The 22,808-nt window shown below is 33.4% G+C and overlaps 1 protein-coding gene across 1 annotated transcript in view; it reads right to left on the reverse strand.

The window, feature by feature from the left end:
- Positions 1-860: 860 nt before the first annotated feature.
- LOC134529049 (very long-chain specific acyl-CoA dehydrogenase, mitochondrial) overlaps positions 861-22,808 on the reverse strand; it is a 35,369-nt gene continuing 13,421 nt past the window's right edge. The window contains exons 8-11 of the mRNA XM_063362745.1: positions 21,843-22,011; positions 19,628-19,812; positions 18,159-18,371; positions 861-12,752 (exon numbers count right to left, since the gene is read on the reverse strand). Coding sequence (XP_063218815.1) covers positions 12,615-12,752; positions 18,159-18,371; positions 19,628-19,812; positions 21,843-22,011 — 705 coding nt within the window. The 3' untranslated portion in view covers positions 861-12,614. The remainder of the gene's footprint in view (positions 12,753-18,158; positions 18,372-19,627; positions 19,813-21,842; positions 22,012-22,808) is intronic.

The following is a 22,808-nucleotide window of genomic DNA, read 5'->3' on the forward strand; positions in this document are numbered from 1 at the left end:
AGCTTGAGCGGAATTCACGTCAACAATATCACTCATTTAAATCTCAGGTGCTGCCAGTCTATCTGGGTGGCCATAAAATAACATATAAACTACGTTGAAAAATATAATGTCGTCCATGCTGCACACATTTAACCTCAACACTGTCGGCGGCTGACCGTGATGTCACCGGGTGCACTCCAAACGTGGCAAGACATTACTGGGACCAGAGCTTTGTTTACTGCCCAAGGCAGTACATTCAGCATTAAAGTTGTACATAAATAATTAAAATACACATCAGATGGTGAAATGGAGAATTTGTCTTGCTTTGACCTCTTCAGAGAGGCTGAAACAACACATTTTTCTCTTTGTGAAATTTACTGTCGTGTGCAACAACACACTTTTCGCTAATTCTGTGACTCGTGTACAAAGTAACTTAACACATTTAGCCATGCTAATTTTTTTTCACTTGGGGAGCTTTCACAAAAATTATCTACAAGAAGCAATTTTCTGAAATTTTTTATATAATAGGTAGTACCTACATTATATATCTTTCTTTAGTGCAAGTAACACCTTCAACAATAAAAAGTGTGAATGTAAATTCACAGACGAAGAATTAGCTTCTCTAGTAACCAGCCATAGCACATTCACTGAAGCCTCAGGCACAAAAACATGTGTCTATTCATGGTGAAAACAAATACCTAATCAATGTTATAAGTACTGAAAAAAAAATCTCAATGCCTTACTAATGGACAGACTTTATTCTAACAAAGAATGTTATTCACAAACATCAACAAGCAGCCACCAATTCTGATTAGTATTAGGTATCCACTTAACAAAGAAGCAGTAACAAAACAATTTTGGTTAAATAATATAAAAAAATGTAATCTTTTAATTAAAATTTTATTTCAAAAATACAGTTATGTCAAATGTAATAATAAAAGTACAAAACAATTTAACACACCCACTGCCCCAAGTTTTATAAAAAGAGTAGACCAGTACTTGATGAATAAGACTATCGCAATAACATTGCTTCATGTTCAAAAACTCATCATTACATACACAAAATCTTAAATGAGGATCTATAATATGTTACGTTTATGATAGACACTACAATATGTAACATTTCAGATTTGTTGATTTTCATAGAATACAAATTTGACTCAATTCACTTTAAGGGTCTGCAAGTATATTTCAAAATATTTTGATTTCTAAATTTGAAAACTCCAACAAAAGATTACTGAAAAATCTAGAAATATTTTACTTACAGGCAAATATGAAACAATGATAATGCAAGTATATCATTACACAACATTCAAGTTGAAACCATGGGCTAACCAATACACACACACACACACACACACACAAAGAAGCACATACATAGTTATATAAACATATGTGTATATATAAAAACTTATACCTATACAAACAAAGTTCAGATAATTATTCACAAGACTTAGTATGAATTGACAAAGTGGTTAAGAGAGTGCATTAAAATACAAAAACAAATAATATAGCACAATTATTAATCATTTATCTACTAACTAGTTAATAAAATAATTACTAACATGCAATACACAAATACAAAAATTTTTTAAACCATAATTACATTTATTACATATACTTAAATCCCAATACAACACTGTAAATAAGATGAACAAGGATAGGTTTCCAGATTCATAAATTCTTAGATATCATATTTACTTTAATTGTGATAATTTTAAAATGTTAAAATAATATAATAAATAAATATAAAGTAACTAGATGCTATACCTAATTTTAAAATAATAGACATAAAAAACCATAAATAGTTGTAACTTTTTAATGTAGTAATTTTTGTGTTTTGTGTGATAAATGTTGTCAAAGCATTGTAACCGTTAACACGTACATTGTACCTACATTAAGTACGAGATATTTTAAAGGCTGCTGTTAAGTTTCGTGATGATACCCAAACACTTTTAAATTACCAGTAGAAAAACTAGTTTTTAAAATAAGTTTCTGCAATATACACACACTATAGTAAAATAACTTGAAGTTAATTTGAGCATGTATGTAAATATGCAACAACATTTATTAGACAACCAATGAAATTCTTTATCATGCTTTGCGATATTTGGATAAGTTTCAATGCTTACTTCAAAAAAACCTTATTGCTATAGCACATACATGTAGGATTTTAAATCACATTCTTACTGTGGTGGATTGCAGAACATGTAATATTTATAGCAAATGAATTCCCAATCATCCGTGGGTTTGGTCTCAAGTCATTACTGATAGTCATTCCATCACATGTGTGAGATCTGAGAAATCACAGCCAATAATAATGATCTTTTTGTAGCAATAACCACTGTTAAAATTATGCTATAGCTTTAGTTATGAAATACTTAAAAATGCCTTGATTTTAACCCAAAAATAAAGGGGGGGTTGTCTGTAGTCGGTTTATGGACGATAATTTTACGTGATTTCATATCAAATTTTTTAAATTGCTGCTTTTAAAAAACCCGCCTTAACCTTTTTGATATTATAGAAGATTTTCTCGCACGGTGTTTGGCCGGTTCTTGCACGCTCGGCTCAGGCGGAACGTGACAATGAGTCATGCTTTTTCGTGCGTGCAGCCGGTGTTCATTGATTTATAAGACGTTATCACGTCAAAAAATATATATATTAAAGACTGTTTCTTTGGCCGGGAAAGTGGTGGTGACTGTTTTCTAGGATAGTCATGGTATTTTCTTAATCATTTTGAAAAAAAGAAAAATATATGAATGGAGCATACTACAAATCATTACTTGACAAGCTGAAGACAGAAATTTCAGAAAAAGGTCACATTTGCACAAACAAAAAATTTTGTTTCACCAAGACAATGCACCAGCTCACACCTCAGCAGTTGCCATGGAGAATATCTACGAATTACAGTTTTGAACTGCTTGATCACCCTCCTAACTCACCAGATATAAACCCAAATGACTTTTATTTTTTGTCTTCAAGCTAAAAGTTGCGCTCGTAGAACAGACTTTTTTTTTCGAATGAGGAGGCCAACACCTTCGTAAACAACTATTCTCAGACAAATGATTGTTAAAAAAACAAATGCATGTCCAAAATAGCTGAAATTTCAGAGAGAGCATTCCAAGTACATGCACAAACACATTATCCAATATCTGTTCAGGAATGCTGCCATCTTCGCATTAAGGTCAGAAACGTTTCAGGCAACCCTCATAATAGCCTGTGATATGTGACTGTTTTCATATTTTAAGTTCCTTAAAGCCGTACCAGTAATCCCCCATTCCCAACTGTCACTTGCAAACTACTTGCAAACTATCACATGCTTACGAAACTGTCAGCCACATCAAGTTTTTACAAACACTCTTGACAGAACAATTGCAGAAGGATACGTAGACCATTGGTACTACTTTGAAAGAACTGTCAAATTTGAGACAAGTTACATGACACAGACTATATCAGGCAACAGATTTTATCACAGTCTTATAAGTAATTAAGTCATGATGTTCCAGCTGGAAACAACATGATTATAACAGTTCAGTAAAAAAATTATTTTAAAATGTTGTTTTAGTAGGACAAAATTCTAGCTCAGAATAAAATTTAATAATAATTTATAATAAAGTAACTTCAAAATAATTACACAGATTAATTATTTAACAACGTATGTTACACAAATTTTCCTATACCGCCTTATTTGTTGTACCAAAACTTTTGCTACAATTTTTTTTCTTATCAACCTTTGACAATCTGCAGTGGGTAAGTCTAATCAAGTGTTTTGGTACGACACAAAGGAAGACAACCAGGAGTGCCTACCCTGCAATGGGCAAGTAGGCGCTCTGCAGAGCCAGCGTGCTTGTTGTGTAGGGAGGACAAGGGCAGCCTACACGAAGCCAAACACTCTGGAACCACAAGTGTGACACTCCAAGTGGATCTGTGCTAGGTGTGGGTAAGATAAAGACAATGATGTTATGTATTTTTTAAAGAACACTGTCAGGATTAGTATTTTTTAAAGAACACTGTCAGGATTAGTATTCTTTAAAGAACACTGTCAGGATTACCGACTTGCGTGACAGGATAAGCCAAAATTCAGTAGCAAAAATTTTACAAAATTTCAGAAAATGAGTAATTATGCACAAAGCCTTGAAAATTAATTTCTCATTATAAAGTATTTAATTTTAAGCAGTTAATAATGCATGTACCTGACCTAAAACTATTTTTTTTAGTCAGTTTTTCTGTATGAAAAACTACTCATACAAAAACAAAGTTATTTGAAAATGCAAATGCTAAGATAAAACATAGTTCTCAATCAACAAGTATTTATAGTGTTCAAAAGAGTTACAAATAAATTACTATTATCAAGTGTACTAAAAAGTTGCTAAATTTAATGTAGGGACATAACACACTTTAAAACACCTATGTTTTACTTCCTTAAGTCAAAAAACAGCAATATTTACACTCAAGCTTGTACTCAGCATGTTTTTAATTTTAATTACCTTCAATAAACAAATACCCCCAAGAAATAAAACCATGATATAATGCATTATATACAAAAGCCATTAATATTAACAGGATATAATAACATAGGCATGGCAAAAAACGTACAAATCTGGTTTCACCAAGCCATTACATATCGGTATCATCTTAGGCATCATACAGTCCTATACAATGTAAAAATATATACATTTTAAAAATTGCCAACTGGTGATATGTTTATAAATAAAAGTGTTTTCCTAGTGTTCCATAAAGTATTGGAGGACATAGTCTTTTTGATTCCTGCATAACGATAATTTGTATGAAATCTGTAAATGTGACTAAACAATTGAATAAGATTAATATGTATGCAGATTCCTTTGTTTTGACACAGTTATTTTCTGAACTTTTCTACAAATACAAGTGACTAAACAGAGAGCAATGTAAGTAAATGTATACATGAGACAGCTGTTTTGCCTTTTATATCAAAATGAAAAGAACTTTAAAATTTAAAATCATAAAAAGAAAAATTAATTTTATTGAAAAGTAAGTTATACTATTGAAGACATAACCAAAATAGATTATTTAATCTTATGAAAATGATGACAATTATTGTAATGACACAATAAGTAAGAAACTCAATCAAATTAACAAAAATATTAAATTTAAACATTAAATGGTATGTTTCAAAGAACGACTAATATTACTACTACTACTATTATCAAGTACTTAACTCATCGGAGGAAATCTTCATTACTCAAAGTGAAAATATATTAATTACAATTAAATAAATGTTATCCAAAAATTAAAAAAATCCCAATAAAAAACAAATATTAAGGATAGGCAGAAAACTTTTAATTTATGACTAATGTTTACGACTTCATAAATTCTACAGAACACACAGATCCAAAAGTTTGATAGAAACTTCTTATTTGAATCAAAATAAGCTTTCTTTAAAAATTGAAATCAATTGAGCTTAACAACACATCTATAACAAACTCATTATAAACGATGAAAAGTGATGAGATTCTAATGACGCATTGGCAGGTGGGTGGGTGAAACTGCCATAGCAATGCCGGCCACTTATTCAACCCCACCGGGATTCAAACCCAGGAGCCTAGGTGGGAAGCAACTCTGCCACTGACCCCCTTCAAAGCAGCACGAGATAAGCTAAACATTGGAAACAAGGATTCTTGTTGATGAATGCTAAAACATTCACTGAAACAAATTCAAAAGTCCCAGTGTTTGCTTTCAAGTGAACAATATTGTTCATGTGAATACTGCACATTCAATGCTTGGCATAGAAATGAAAGTCTCATAATCATCAGGCCCCTGCATGTTTCAACCAGACTAAACATTCCCAATCATTACGTGCTGCCAAAAATAAAAGAAAACATTATAATTTATTTGGAAGAGACTGCCGGGATAGTGTCTAAAATAAAATCCTATGCAAGACCCAAGAAAGCTTGCAACTTAAATTAATACTTATTTGGGAGATATGTACTATTTTTAATGGCTAAATATTCCACAGTCTGTTTCTGTTATTTACCAAAGCTTTTTAAAGTTTTTTTCTCACTTTTCATAAACATTATACAATTTGTTTCTTTTGTGAAAAAGGTTTATGTATTAACTTATACAGGACTGAAAAGAACTTAATTAAATAAATTATAAAGAAAAAAATACAGTTGCACAAGTTTTTATAACAGTATTTACACCACTTAAGATAAAACTAATAGTATCATATTTTACAATCCTGTAAAAAATGAGCATTTAAAAAACATACTGTAACTACAGATTTCATTTTTACTGATATTTAGTGCAAAAAGGGGAAGGTTGGCAGATCTTATCTGACAAATAAACAGTAGTATAATTAATCAGTAATATAATACAAACTTGTACTATTTTAAAAAAATACAAAATGCTTTTAAAATATTGTCATCTTTATTTCCAAGGTACTATTTTATAATTTTTTGTGACTTAAGTGAACCCATAAGTAATATTCACACTACAGCAAATAACTATGTAAAATAATATTTTCATGCATCAAATTTCCCAAATGTTAAGGAAGAATAAGAGTTTTGGATGCCACATAATAAATTTTTAGAACTAGTAGTTCTAGGTTTAGTCATTCAGTGCATGTGAAACTACAAAACAAAATATATTTTCAGCAATAAAGTCTTAAGTGTGTTCAGTAACCATGGAATTAAAATTCTTATAATTTATGGAATTACATTTTAATCAAATTATTATTCATATAATCTTTTTCTGGCATATTTGGAAAAATCTTTTATTATGAACTAATTTTTATACATGCACTTGCACAATAAATTTTATTTTACCAAAATGTGCCAAGTTTTCACAATTATAGAAAACTAAGTGTCTTGACTAGGATAACTATAGGCACAGCAACACTTACTTGCAATTCTGTACATGGGGTTTACCAAAATCAGAGTTTTGCTAGGTATATTTCTTGCCCCAAATATATTTCCACAGCTCAAAATATGCAGATTCTGGCATTACACTATACATTTGAACTTCATATCCAGAGGCATTTAAAAATAAAAAGCACATAACATCATCTACCTATTACATAATTTTTGTTTGGTCTCTAACGGAACTGTTTTTACACAGAGAATTTAGAAATATATTGATGTGTCAAACCTAATATTTCTGGCATATCCAGAAATATTATAAACACAGTTAACAAAACATGTGTAACCACCAGAAATATATTTTGAAACATTTAGATGGTCCACTATATAGACTTTTTTGTTAGGTCATATCGTAAGCAATAGTCACAATACACAAAAAAAAATGAGTTAGCAAAAGTACACATAAAAGTAAAATAAAAGTATATATCATTAGAAATTGCAAGGTGTTAGGGGTAAATTTTTTTAGCTGTATGTGACGTAATGAATAATTATATTCCACAAGTCTTGGGTGCAAGTATTTAGTCATTATCATGTAGTTATTAAGATATTAACTGGTAGACTAAATACTAAGTGCATAATAGTGCAATATAAAACACTACTAGCCTTTAACTGTAACTTTAATTCACTTTATTTTTACTGACAAATTAACAACAGTTTTTTTATAACACTAAAAACCTACAAGTACAACTTAATGAAGGCATAAAACCAGATGTCTTAACCAGCATCCAAAATACTTTTATAGTTAGCCATACTGCACTTTGGAAACATCTTTAAATGCTCTTCCAAAATGCTGAACTTTTTTTTAAGTCACAAAATATTGGTTGTATGGAAAAATTTTAAATGAATATGTTATAACCAATAATTGGTCAGCTAATATTATTTTAAGAGTATAATGTAACTACAGTTGTTTGGTTAATTAATCATCCTTCACAGACACTGTAAACACTAATCAATATACAGAAAATGTAATTTTTTATACATCATTTACAACCAGTCCTGAAAAACCATAAAATTAAAGACTCAGTCATTACGTTAGTAAAAACTTAATAGTTGTAATGCTAGAGAAAAAACAGTGTTGTGTTAATTGTGAAATATGTGAACATAGTCATGATAAAACAAGAAAATTAATGAGTTAAAAAAATAACTATTTACATCTTACAAACATGAATCACAAATTCTCAACATTTACCGTGTTTTATCGCACAATGGTCGCAACCATATTTTAAGCTGTCAAAATTGGGATAAAAAAAACTCGTGTAAATGTCGCATGATGTTTTTGGTCCCGCTAGTAGATGCCGAGCGCTTTGTGTAGGTATCTTTTCCGTATAAACGATGTATTTTAAAGTAGAAATCTAATATTTATTTGGTCATTACCACTTAATAAATTAACGGAAAAATACGAAGTTGTTTGACGTGTAAATTTTCTTAAAAAGACATTTTTAAACGTTATTTCCTTTATCTGATCGTCTGCGTCGCCGCGGTGTAGGTATAATCTAAAATTTAATTTCGGTCATTACCACTTATTTATTTAATTAACGGAAATACGAAGTTGTTTGACGTGTAAATTTTCTTATAAAGACATTTTTTAATGTTATTTCCTTTATCTGATTGTCTGCGCTGCCGCGGCGTACCGCTTATAAAAATTTAGCCAGCGCATCATTCATGTTTGGTTATGTTGCTACCAGTATAGAGCGCGCTGATGTAGTCAGATATAGATATCTCACCGAGTGCATACAACGCGCTCTCTGTCAGGTGCCGAGTTAACTACATTTGATAGCCCACATTCTTTCGTGGTAAGTGTGTACATGTTAGTTCACGTCAGATTCAAGTGGCTTGCGTTCGCGTTAAGAGTTTCTATTTAAAGTTGAAGAAAGGTTTTTGTTTAAGGAATTATTAATAGAGATTGTTTGGCGTGCTCTTGTATACTCCACCTTTTTTTAAATAAACGTACTTTCCATGAACGGGTTTTTTTTTATGAATAACTTTACCTAACAAAAATTTTTTTTCCTGCATATTCGTCGCACCCCTACTTTTAAAACTTGATTTTAGAATAAAATGTGCGACGATTATACGAGAAAACACGGTAAACTAATTGAATTATATGAAACTCGTATCATAGGCCTAGTTATAATAAATAAATACATAAATACCAAAAGCAATTTTTCGCAGCAATAAGATACATAAATTCATAGCCAAAATGGCATTCACAAGGGTCCTTTATAAAAACTTAGTACATTTGTGAATTTTGTGCCTAGGCTAACGCTAAGCAAGATCCCAATTTTTCAGAAGAAACTGAAACGTCCGAAACATCGGACGGGAAATTACCTTTAACTGTTTCTTGAATTTATTGCGGTAGTATACAGTTAATGTGCCAAAATTTGCCTTAATCTACTTAAAAAAAAAAATGCACTTTAACAAAAGTCAATACATACATACAATCAAAAAAACACCCCTTTCAGCAGTTCAAACTCAAAACTATTAATGGTGGCATAAAAACATTCATTCAGAGGCATATTCATAATCAAGCACTTAATTCAACATTTGACACATATAAAAAATTAAGTTATTTCACTACTGTCATGGAATAGTTAAGGAACGAATCTTGTCCATGATTGAAAATATGAACTATTTAACATGTTAAACGTGTAAGAAACAACTACTTGTTTGTTTCGTAACACCTATTGGCTATTGGTATTAGAAAAAAAATTACACAAAATGGTCTATGACCATTAATAACATTCAACAAAAAAAAACAGGAACTGTAAAGCTATGGGCAAAATATGAACACATTAGTTGAAAATATGTTTAAATTGAGTGTTACGATCTTCCACCTCCATATTCACACAGCAATAGCTTACTTTCTGCATTTATCTAGATGTTGCGACCAGTAACTTGAAAACAAAATAAACTAAGGTTAACAAAATTAAAGTTTCAGATTAGACAGGATATCACTGTAAATTAGTTTGTAATTTTTTGAATGGGTATGTGGCAGTCATAAATAACTAAATTGAGTGAATAACTCTAGTTAAGGAGTAAATATGAGCTAATATCATCACTATTTTGCAAATTAGACTTTATGTTTTAATTTTGTAGATATCATAAAATTAAATTAATTTAGCCTTATTTCGTGGTATTTTGCATTTCAAGTAAATTACCTACATTTTTCAATTTATTAAAACTAGACATTGGACTTCAAAATAAAAATGACACAATACTTCCTTTGTCAAAGTATTGAAATTTTTGAAATTTGTAGCCTTACACAATTCTTGATCCGTCCTGTTCCCACCGGAAATATTTTTTTACCACCCAAAATTTTCCCAAACCAAAATTGCCATCCCGCCCAGCTCTAGTCTAGACATTTATTAGCAAATGTTTTATTGCTGTTATCATACAACTTATAAAAGAAAAAAATTAAACTAATCTAATTTATTCCAGCACAAACACTAACAATCAAACATTGTATGTAGGTACTTGCAAACCCTTGTATTTTTTTCCTATTTTCAGTAAATACATATACATATGTACAATACAATCTGCTTAACAGCATGTTAGCTTAGGGTTATTTAAGTATAAAAATATTTAACACTTATCACAACAATTTTAGAACTATTATAAAAAATTATGTTACAATGAATTGTACAATAACATTATGGTGTAAATGTTTGGTAACATAAATATATGAAATACTAACTAACTTGCTATATAAAGGCACAATGACTTGACAGACAAAGTTTAGTACAAATTATGCAATGATTCACTGGAAACTAGAGTTAATTCACGTTAATACAGCATGTGAGTAAAAAACCAAATGAATGGCTTATTGTAAAAAAGGTAACGTAGTGCAATTTGGGAAATTGTGGAAACAACTAAAATCCTCATTTTCAAAAAAAAACTGTTGGAATTTAAAAAATATTATTTTTGTGTTGACTTGTCACCTTGACAATTCAGCACAGCAAACAGTTTTCTTGGAATTAAGAGTTTAAAATTGTTCTCACAACTTTCTAAATGGCATTTTACAATAAGCAATTTAAAAAAAATTGCAAAACTTCTGCAATAGTAATAGATATATGTCAATATTAAAATATAGGTACAATCAAAATCACAATTTACACAGTAATATTTCAAATGTTATTGGAAAAAAAAACTAGTCCAAGGAAAAAAAATATTTAATAATGTTGTATTGCACATAATTCTATTTTTAAAAAGGAAACTTCAAAAGCCAAAGTAAAAAACACCATGATAAACAGTGATACCAGGTACCTATCAATGCAAAAACAAACAGCGTTACTATAAGAGTAGACATTTCCTCACAACAAACAATTACAAGTCCTCGATAAATGGAAACTTGTTATAATGGACACAATATTTTGTTGCCTTCAATTTGGTTATGGATGCCAAACTCGTTACTGCTGACATTTCCGCATAGCAACTTACGAACGTGAGGGATTGTTACTTCTTGAACAGCCTGTACATACACTCTTATCCTAGCATTGCACTGCTTCCGCACTGAATAACTCTTGCACACATGCATAATGGTTACTGAAGGATGATACTATAGTTTTACAAGAGAGTCTGCATTATCTTTTCTCCTGTGCCTATAAAACCAAAAAACAAGGGTAAGATGTGCATGGCACAGAAAACGACAGCCAACTCAGCCCTTCCATTGGCTTAGTATGACTAGGGTATCCGTGCAGATTGTTCACTGAATGCCAGGCAGTTGACATATATAAGCCAATTCAAGCCATTCTATTCCAAGCAGTTTTTTTAGTCAGGCATTAGTCCTTAGTTGTACCGGCACTGCGCGATCACGGTGTGTTTACCCGAAATAAATATAGATCAAGTTCTTACAGTCTGTTGTAGTCAGTGAAATCTTATTATGTACCTACGTGTTTAATTCCACGTAGCCATATGGTTGAAAGAAGAACATAATAAATCATACTCTAGTTACGGGAAAAAGGAAGTTCTGCTGCGAGTTTTCTCCTCTCCACTGTCTAAACGCCCCTCCATCAAAAGGCATGTGTTATGTGCACTCTCTCACTTGAGGGAGATTTACACACGTCGAGATTGAAAATATTCTTCTAGGATTGTGAAAGGTCTGCCATCACCATACAGTGAATCGTTTCACAGCCTTAAACTGGTGGATAGTTACGAGTGCATTTGCCAGACAGATATTAAAGCGCGATTTAGCTCAACTGACAATTTACTGAAACATAACCTGTTCGTTAATCGAGGACTTACCTACTCTACATCAAAAGAAAGTACACGCATAAAATGACATTAAATCATAGATATACTATACTAATTATGAGCAACTCACTGTCTGTAATTCTATGACAATCATAGATATTCAAATTATAATACATATACATTACGATATAATCAAGATTTGAACAACATTTTAAAGAGTATAACCAATAATTTGGCAAAATGTTGCTCATTATGTAGACAAAATTTATTTCAGCTAAAAAAATACTTGTGAGGCAAGAGTTAAGCATGGTCTTTCAATGAAATATGTTGATTAATTTCAACTGTGATTACCAAATTTGTGCGGAACCATGTTATGTAACATTTAAACAATATTAGTGAACAGTAATGGCAGTATTGTATAACACTATACAAAGACAATCTGCATCAAAATGAATTTGCATTGATCTTTTAACAATTTCCATTTCTAAATCACATCTAACCTTAACAACATAAAAAACTTTACTTTGGGAGAAAACCTGAAAACTGATCACTTCAAAGTGCTAGTGGATTTGTCTGTACAAAACCACCAAAATCACACACATTTTTAGAAATCAAAGTTAAATTCTGGAAGTAGTTCTCCACTACCTTCGAACCAATGCTGCTTAAATTTTTGTTGACTCGACGAGAGGCCTGGAACACAACAGAAACAAAAAAATTATAATGCTAAAAAAAATTATTTTAACTAGAAATTACAACCATAACAAGGCACAAGTAAAATGTTCTGTTTATAATGTAAAAATCAGTTACTGGTTACCGTGAAGAATACCCATCAGCCATCACATAGTTGTTATAACTAGATTAGAACTGTCAGCATGATTTTGAAAGTGGAGTCCGGATACTCAACAACCCCCCCCCCCCCCCTTCCCAAAAGTTTCTTGTTTTTCCATTCCTATTGGTAATGGGGGTGGGGTGAAACCACCCAAAAAAATTTTCACCTGAAAAACTAATTCACACATAGCCATAAAATTTAACCAAGTAAATAAAAATGATACACCATTAACAAGCCTGGTAACAATAACGAGGTATCAGAAGTCTGAAAGAGTTCGCCGAAGCAACATTCAAAAAAGGCCCACCTTATTGTGAACAGAATATATACATATTCTTCTTTCCTGCAAGTAAGTTAAATCAAAAAATAAAACCAATAAATTTTGGAGACTTTCGTGACAAATCCAGCAATATCTAATGTGTAATGTGATTCACAATACAGTCAAACCTCATTAATACGAATCCGCTTAGTAAGAAATTCCCGTTTATGTGAAGTACTTTCACAGTCCCGGAAAATAAAGTATGATTTCCTATGTTATTCGGTAATTTTAATACGAAATACGGTTAATATGAATTACGAAGTTGTTTTGATCCCTCAAGTAGCTGTTAACGTGTATAAGTAAACGGTTAATACGAATTTCACCGCCGAAGTCTAAAATAAATCGTCTTCATAACCGTCATGTAAACAAACGTTTCTCCACAGATACATGTATGTATCCTACAGCGCAAAATGGTCGAAAAACAAGATGAAAAGTTCAACTCTAGTGGCGATGTTAGTAACTAAACTAGAAAAGATGCCATGTTGTAAACAGAAAACGAAAAGGAAAGAACTCTATACCATTGAGGGCGTACCGGTGCTAAGGTTTGAAATACTGGTGGAAAATAATGGGCGCCACCACGTGAGTGGGCACGTGGACCCGGCGTGAAACTCTAACTCAGGGCGATACATGGCCCGTGTGCGGCGAGATATTAGCCCTCCTGATTTTTACGCAACACCTGTCCTTAACTAAGCCCGCTCTCAGCGTCGGGCACGCTCCTAATTACCGCAGTGGGCTCTCAGGGCGTCCCACACGCCGCTGACCAGGTGAAGGACCCACGTGGCCCCCCGAACACAAAAACACGTGACTCAATTAAGTTGGTTTTTATTACTCACGTTACACGCCCTTACACAATCCTCCCTTGATACTGCTATAAAACGCCCGAGGCACGAATCGAATTAGGTGAGGAGGCGAACCACGCACGTGGTCGCCTCAACCCATTACTTAATACACAGGTGATCGAAAACTCCGGAGAGTAAATAATTATTAATTAAGCAGTCTCTCCGACCGAGAGAGGCCCCGAGGATATAAAGAAAACGATTTGGATAAATTACTTAACAGAACTACTTCTCGGTGAAACAACGGTGATGTCCTCGGGGTGTCTGCAGAGACGTCCGCTCTTGGCCGGCTGTAGAAGGAGACTGGGGAGAGACAAGGGCTTGCGGAAGGCAACATAGCGCCCTTCGCGCCGAACACAATTACCGTTAAGACTTAGCTATTGCGTGCCCCGGTATATTATTGAAAATAACATAAACTCTTTACAAAAATTAGCACATCACATCCATACCCAGACCGTCTGTAATAATTACTTCTATGATATAAAACAGTTTAAATCCAGTTACGTACTAGTTCCTCCGCCGCCCGCTAGGGAGCGTCCTTGTCCGTGCTTGCACTTATTAAATTACAAAACATAATGATTTAGTTAAACAAAAGACACTCGCATGCATAGCCGTCGTGACACTATTTTGGGGCGAAAAGAAAAGGATTACAATATTTATTAATACCAATTAGGGGTGCGGCGCACTGCAGCTAAGAGCCCTCTTGCTGTAGTTCGTGGAGCGCAGTTTGAATCTCACACGGCTACGTATGTCACGATACAAATGCCGGGTAGGAAAGGTGGTGGGAAAGGGAACGGAGGATGATCAGGCTCGTGGGGCGAAGCCCCGGCTGACGTCACCGTATTAATATTAGTCGTCGGAAGTGTACATACGTAGAAGTTTAAACAATCTATGGAAAAAAGTTCTGATATTTTCCATTGTTCACACACGTGTATCTTAACCTCAATTTTGAGTGTTAGTTGTTTTGTATTATGACTGCGAAACTGAAACGCAACGAACTTACATTGCAAGTTAAAGTTAAAATTATCGAAGAAGTAGACAATGGAGAGAGAACGAAAACGGAAATTGCGAGAGAATTTAACATCCCGCAATCGTCGTCGTCGACAATACTAAAAAATCGTGAAAAGATTGAATCGGCTTTTGGGAGTTCGTGCAGTTTATCAACAAGAAAAAGAATGCGAGGCCCAAAACATCAAGAAATGGAAGCTACCTTGTTGCAGTGGTTTTAAGATATGTGTGCAGCAAACTTGCCAATTTCTGGACCTATGATTCAGAAGAAGGCAGACTACCTAGTAGAGCTGGGCCGATCACCTATTTTGCCGATCATGCCGATGCCGATCATCTGCTGCCGATCATGCCGATCTTCTGAGCCAATTAGAGCCTTTCAAGTACCTCTGATTACATGTTGCTTTTGACGGATCACTATAAACGGTGAAATATTCCCAGACAAAACACCTTTTAATTGACATGATTACTACTTATAAATCACCACACACATGCACACACAATTAACTGCGTTAAAATGTAATAAGGTCAAACCAAATATTCACCTAATCACAACTCCGTCATTCTGTGATCCGTGAATGCCGGTAGACGTCAGCGATGATAATTTTATTGCCCTTCCTTCCCCCCAGTGCCGCCAACAAACTTTCAATAATTCCCGATTGTAAGTTAATTTGTGAATACGAAATACAGTAGAACCTCGTTAATTCGTGATGGTCGGAACCAAGATAATCACGGATTACAGAATTTCACGGACTAGCGATTATAAGCCCGGAAGGTCTTGTCAAGCTTCTCAGACACCAGCATGCAGTCAAGGTCATGTGACGTAACATCTCCCAACGCTTACTGCGCCTTGGCAGCAGATGGATAAAAATAGTAAACTCCCCATTATTCGTGTTAATTGGGACCCGCCGATGCCCAGATAATTGAAATTCTGTAAATAAAAAAAAACAAAACAAAAAAAAAACAGATAATCCGTTAACGGTAAGGCCCGCCTTCAAATTAGTGTCTCTGCTTAAAAAAATACGGCACTGCCTAGCCATTAGTTCACGGTCATTTACAACAGCCGAAGAGAGAAAGATAAGATCGTGCCGACCTTGTACACATAAATTTTGGGTAGCCCCCCCACCCCCTCCCCCCCTTCGACCAGCTGAAAGCCAGCCAGACACGTCACTATCCAAGCGCCTGCCGTGCGTTGGCGGGCGGAAAGTAACTCAGCAGCACATGAACAACATTCAAACAAACGGGAGACGGGAAGCAGAAGTCAGGACATCCCCCTCAAGTTTAAAGAGTGACAAATGTGACCGCTGACAGAGGGGCGACACAAAGGGTCGGTAAAAACAGCGTTGCAGAGTTTGGCGGCCCACGCGATGGCTTGCTGTGTTTGCCGGCCGCCGGCCCGCGTGACGTTAATTTTAAGCGCTGACAATTTTAGTTTCTCTTTTTTTTTTTTTTGCATTTTTAAATCGTCCCGGATTATCCGATTCCCGAATTAGCGCATCACGTATTAACGAGGTTCTACTGTACCACTAAATGGGGGACAAAACTCTTCATCAACCAGGTTTTTATACAAAAAAAAGTTAAGCTCTGTTTCCCGCTAAACAGGATAACAATATTAATTTCGCTAAACAAAACTTTCAATAGGCCATATTTAGCGAGAAAAAAACTACTAAATAGATGAATTCCCGAAGAGGTAGTTGTTTACTAACCACAAGACTACTAGCGCCATTAATCCGTACGAATTCCGTCGCGCGACGCGCATCACTCTAATCTCTGGCATCACATAACCTCCCTAAACAGTCGCCATTCGCCATTGCGGTAATATTATCCATAAATGGTAAACAACTACATAGTTTTCGGTTCGTAAATGATAAGAAATAACTTTGCAAATAGTATAATGGAAAATTATTTTACCGAAAGTACCGTAAATATACGTGGAAATTGATACTTAGGTATGTAACTGTTCAACGTTTATAAAACTTACGCTATTTGTTTACTTTATTGGTATATTTTTATTGTATGTGGTTAGTTTTAAATTATTAAATCCTATTATTTTTCGATGAATAATTGAATTTTCTTCCCAAAAAGTACCGTAAACAAACCTATTATTTTTCGATGAATAATTGAATTTTCTTCCCGAAAAGTACCGTAAACAAACATGGAAAGTTGTTAGGTATAGGTAATTATTCAATGTCATAAGTTTGCAGTAGGAGACCAATGATTGGCTCAAATAATCGGGTACGTTTTGCCGATTATGATCGGCAAAATTAACAAAATCGGCCGATTATTACGATTGGGGATCGGCATCGGCCCAGCTCTACTACATAGCATTGAGGTTAGGAATTTCAGACTTCAAGTTCAGCTATGATTGGCTACAACGGTTTAAGGATCGCAACAATCTTGTTGGCAAAACTATGTGTAGGGAGTCGGCAGCAGTAGATACGACCAAAGTTAAATGTGGTAAACAATGCCTATAAGAAAAAGATAGTGGAAACCAGAATTGATGCTTTTTTTAAACCAAATGTTTGAATAGAAAATGTGTCATGAATGCAAGTTTATTGAAGTTTGTATTATGATTTATTCTGTAAGTGTTGCATTGTGTTTGTTTTCTTCAGTGTTTACATATTGTCATGCATGTAGTGAAGCCAGCTTATACTACCAACGGTGTGTATTTCAATCAATTTTTTTTGTCATATCCCAATAGTTTGGTTAATACAAACCCTCGTTATTACAAAGTGCTAAAATTATGGTCCCTTCAGGTTTGTAATAATGAGGTTTGACTGTATATCTTTATGAAGAATATTATCTCTTTACTGTTTTGAAGTTCAAATACTTTTATTCACAAAAAATTCTTTCTTTTACCAAGTCAAGAAGTTTTCCTTGTTACAAGGTGTTTAATATCCATTCCCTTGAAAGAAATAAAATGGATAAAGTAAAGAAATCAATGAAAAAAATGTTAAAAGAGTCCTGAAGTGCCATTGTTACAAAGAAATTTTTTGATAATGGACACAAAAATATTTGTTACAAAGATGTTCTTTCCATTTCCATACGAAATTTCAATATGCACTATTTTTTTAAAAATAAAGTTTCACAATTCAGGAGTTTTACTACACCTCTTGGCACCAGGCTTGTGTCATAAGTTGTTCGTGTGCGGCCGAAGGAATCCCCTGGTGGAGCGATCTGGAAGCTCGAGACAGCACCACAACCATCAGGTACGTGTCAATCGCGGCGTTGGCAAGACAGTTGAGCAGAAACTGCTCTTCGATAATGCCTCGGCCATGTTTCATCAGGCTGCTTTCTACAGCTTTCCCAAATTCTTCCATGCACTGAAACCCCAAAAGAAAGCATCGTAAGACAGAACTGGCAAGCACAGCTACATATTCTGTTCAATTTATTGCCATTCTTTTGTCTGCATCAGTTTTTAATTGTACCCACAGAATCTGTGGAAAATGTGAATGTATCAACACGAGAAACTTCCACAACACTGTAACAGTTTTATTCACTTTGCATACTATGATAGATTCACATGTATGAATATTTGAACTTGTGATACTACAAGGCAACACAAATCATTTAATTTAGATTGATAACTGTGATCGCTCAAAGGAAACTACTTTTTTTTTATAGGATTAAATTTAAACAGCCAAGCAGCTAGAATATTTTTCATAAAATAATTTAATTATGGCAACTAGTTTAGCAGTGGTTGCAGCTCTTCTCATTACTCAGTGTACATTAAAAAAACATACTCAACTATAAAATTCTAATTTCAACTCCTATCATGAAAGCAAGCATTTACACCTCCATTAATATTTTTTTTGAGAATAAGTTTTCAAGTCTGCACCAAAGATTTTATTTCTGTAAAATAATTAAAAGAAATAAATGCAGAAAAGTTATGCTTAACTTTACATATATACAGTTTTTTACATGAAACATTGTTTAAATTACTTTGTCATAAAGTTTAAAACACATGATAATGGAAAACAAAATAAATTGAGAGAGGTACAAAGTAAAAAGTTAATTTTGTACAATTTCTAAGCTTTATGTTACCTTAAAAAACATTTTGATATTCTTTATAACAATGTTAGTAGATAAAAGTTTAAATCTCTTAACGAAAAGCTTAGCTTCTAGAAAAACCTTAGTGAAAATAACTTACTGCCACGTGTTCTACAATAGCAAATTAGATAGCAAAATTAAATTTAAAAAAATACAACTATTCCTAACTTAATTTTTTTTTTTTCTCTTGTGGTGAATAATCATATTGTTTCAAGTTAGTTTTTTTTTTGTGTTATTCTTATTTTCTACATTATAAAATTTTCAAATAAATTATTTACTAATTATTAAATGTTGCATGTTGTGTGTATCATTTTGTTTTGTTTTGTTGTCTTGTATTTTGTATTGTTTTGTTCTGTCTGTGTGTATATGTGTTGTTTGTATCGTGCCTACCACCCAAGGCCATAAGCTGTAGGTAGGCATGCAACAAATATTAAATAAATTAAATTAAATAAAAACAAATTTCCAAGTATAAAAAATGTTTAGTTCTCATACAGAAACATAAACCGCAACACATATAAAAAGATACTACCTTTCCTGCCAGAACAGCAGAGGATGATAAGTTTGGATGTACTTCACTGGCCAATGAAGGCGAAGTTAGACCAACAGAACGAATTGCACGTTTTGTTGCTTCACCAAAGATCAGGCCAAGGTTTGCTGTTGGGTTTTTGAAAGCTTTCTGCAGCTCCTTCAGATGTGACCCAGCAAACTGAACACCTGTTCACATTTCAAAAACACACACTATATAGTTTTCTCCCATTCTGATACATTAAAAAATTATAGCTGATAAATAATTTGAAATACAAAACCAACCATCCTAAAAACTAACCAAGTATAAAAATTAAAATTTTTGGCACTCATATCACCGAATCATAAGGAAATAAAATGGAAGAAAATAACTTCACAAAGCAAAACACTTATGGTGGCAACTCAGCAGAAATATTTTCAAAGTGGGAAAAAAAACTATCACTGCAATAATATGTTGCATAGCTTAAAATCATTTCTGAAAAGTACTTTTAGTATTTCTGCAACTTGTAAAGAATGGTATCCCTTAAATGAAATGTGACAGTAAAAAGACATTTTTTTATTAAAAACTAATATGACTAACAGCACTTTAATTTTTCTCACATTTATAATTTCACCCCCTATAAACACTTCAAAAAGCCAAACCATGAAAAAAAGTTAATGCATTTAATAACTACTATTATTTATATTTTATTTAGGTACCTTAATGGCACTATGACAATATGGCAAAGCCATGAGGCTATGAAATTAGACACAGAACCAATACATACAGAATTTCCACAAAACTCATTCAAAAGCTCACAGTAAACACTTTTCAACGAAAACATGAACTATCACACAACATTCAAAATGCTTTATAAATATTCACACAGTTGCTTCATAAAAAATTAATTCAAAATTGTCCATACCCACTACCCAACTTAAAAAAATAAAAATTCCCTCTTCAAGTAGTTTGTTATAAGTTTTTTAAGAATGAGAATCTTAGAATCTTTCTGATAATTCAAGGAAAAATAACTGAATGAAGTTATGCAATCTGGAACCAATGACAAATACACTTCTTTTGTTCTACAGCTATATTCAAAAATCCTTGAGAACAACAATAAACACATCACAGCCCCAAAGTTTGGCATGATTATTTCCATATAAATTCATTTTCAATGTACTGACAACTAATCAAAAATTTTCAACCCAAGTCTCCAATTAAATAAAATTACTGTGGTTTTCTCATTGCAAACTGACAAGTATAAATATTGGTATCAACAAATATTACAAAAACATTGAGATAAGCACCAATTTCAAAAAATTGTTGCAGCTTTTCATGATTACTGAGTTTTGTCTGTATTTACAATCCATTCAAAATTTCCGTTACTCTAATTTCACTTATTATTTCATTATTTATTATTATATTGTTTTTATACTCATTTTAAATTTTAACAAATATGATAAAAAAAATGCCTATGTGAATCACTTTCCATTTAAATTCTTATATCAAATTTATTCATTTTCCCATACTTTTAATATATAATACTATCCTGTCAAGAACCATATTGTACTTAAAAATGATTCTGTTGTTTTTAATTAATAATTTTAGAAGAGTTTTGTGTTTGTTTTTTTTTTTGTTTACTTGTTCAACGCATGATGTTTGTGTCCTGTATTTGTGTTTTGTGTTTTATGTTGTGCACACACTAGAAGTCTTTTAACTGTTGGTGTGCATGGTACAAATATACATGAACAACCTTAATATTAGTATAAACTTATACAATAATAACAATTATCACATTAATCAGCAGATCTGCTTGAATTCTAATGTAACCGACATTAAACTGCCTGACCCCCGGGCATAGATCCCGGAGGGGAGGGGGGGAAATGAAGAGCCACACCTGCCTGCACTTACACAAGCATGACTGTGAAATGGGTTTGATGTCAAAACTATGTCTTATTGATAAACTTTCTGTATATTTTTAAGTTTTCTGCTTATCGCATGCATGATAAGGGCAGTATACAACGTACAAGCACCGTATCCAGAGATGGCGCGTCAGTTAACCCCACAGAAGCCCGGTAAAGCCTACAGATTTGCGCCCGTGGCCCGAACCGATCCCTGCGACTTCTGCAGGCAAGTTCAAAGAATAATGAATGTACTCTCTCAACACCAGTGGTAACTGGCACACTGGTCAGGCAAAATACACGCACACCGTCGTCATTCGAAGACTCTCGCTACGGACCTGTGAGAGCTATGAACAGCCGCAGGATGTCATTGGTTCCTTCAAATATACGGAAAATCCGTATGTCTCTCATCACCCTCTCCAAGCCGGTCTCTTTCATGTAGCCCATGCCGCCCATGATCTGGATGGCTTCATCACACACAAACCAAACTGCTTCTGAAGCAAACACCTGAAACATACCTTATTTTAAAGTAACTAATACAAAACGATGAGTTTTTTAACTGACAACCACCTCCGTGCAAATAGCGATAACCAACATTCTCATGAATCGTGGCCACAATGAAGTTAATGTTCAGTACATCAGCGAGAATAAATTTTTTATGAAGTTTTTGTTCCTTGTATTTTTCCACAAACGTTTATACCCTACTACTATACTACTTGAATGTAACCATAGATAATGTACACACAAAGATGAACCCTTAAAACTGCAATCTCATTATTTTAAGGTTATATCACTATTTACAACCGAGGTCTTCAATTGCAAACAGCAATGGCAATTTTAATGTAAAACTATTACACCAAGGTAGCTGGTTACACAAGGAAGACAATGAGGAATTAAAGGAAAATATAAATTTACAGCTAGTATCAAGCAGAGGATTTGTGTTAAACACAATGAAAATAGGTACTTATGCATTTGCAGGATGGTGAGGGAATAAGTGACAACTAGGCAGGGACATACTAATATAGTAATATATCCTAAAAACATCTAATCATTCCAAACAACAAAAGTTAATTTTAATGCAAACAGCAGACAAAGTGGTTCTATGGTGCCGGATGTAAAAAAAAGAGTGGGTTAAAGTGATTCTGATGTGAGGAAAGACAAAAATTATTTGATTTTCGGTGAAGGAACATCAAATCGTAGGAACCAGCTTGTGATCAAGGTTGGTTGGCCTCTATCCAGTTAAATTCAATCAGTTGCCTCTGAAGAAATAATTCTTAGGTCCATTTTTTAAATGTTGCAATAGA

This window comes from Bacillus rossius, chromosome 2 (assembly GCF_032445375.1).
Source record: "Bacillus rossius redtenbacheri isolate Brsri chromosome 2, Brsri_v3, whole genome shotgun sequence".
NCBI lineage: Eukaryota > Metazoa > Arthropoda > Insecta > Phasmatodea > Bacillidae > Bacillus > Bacillus rossius.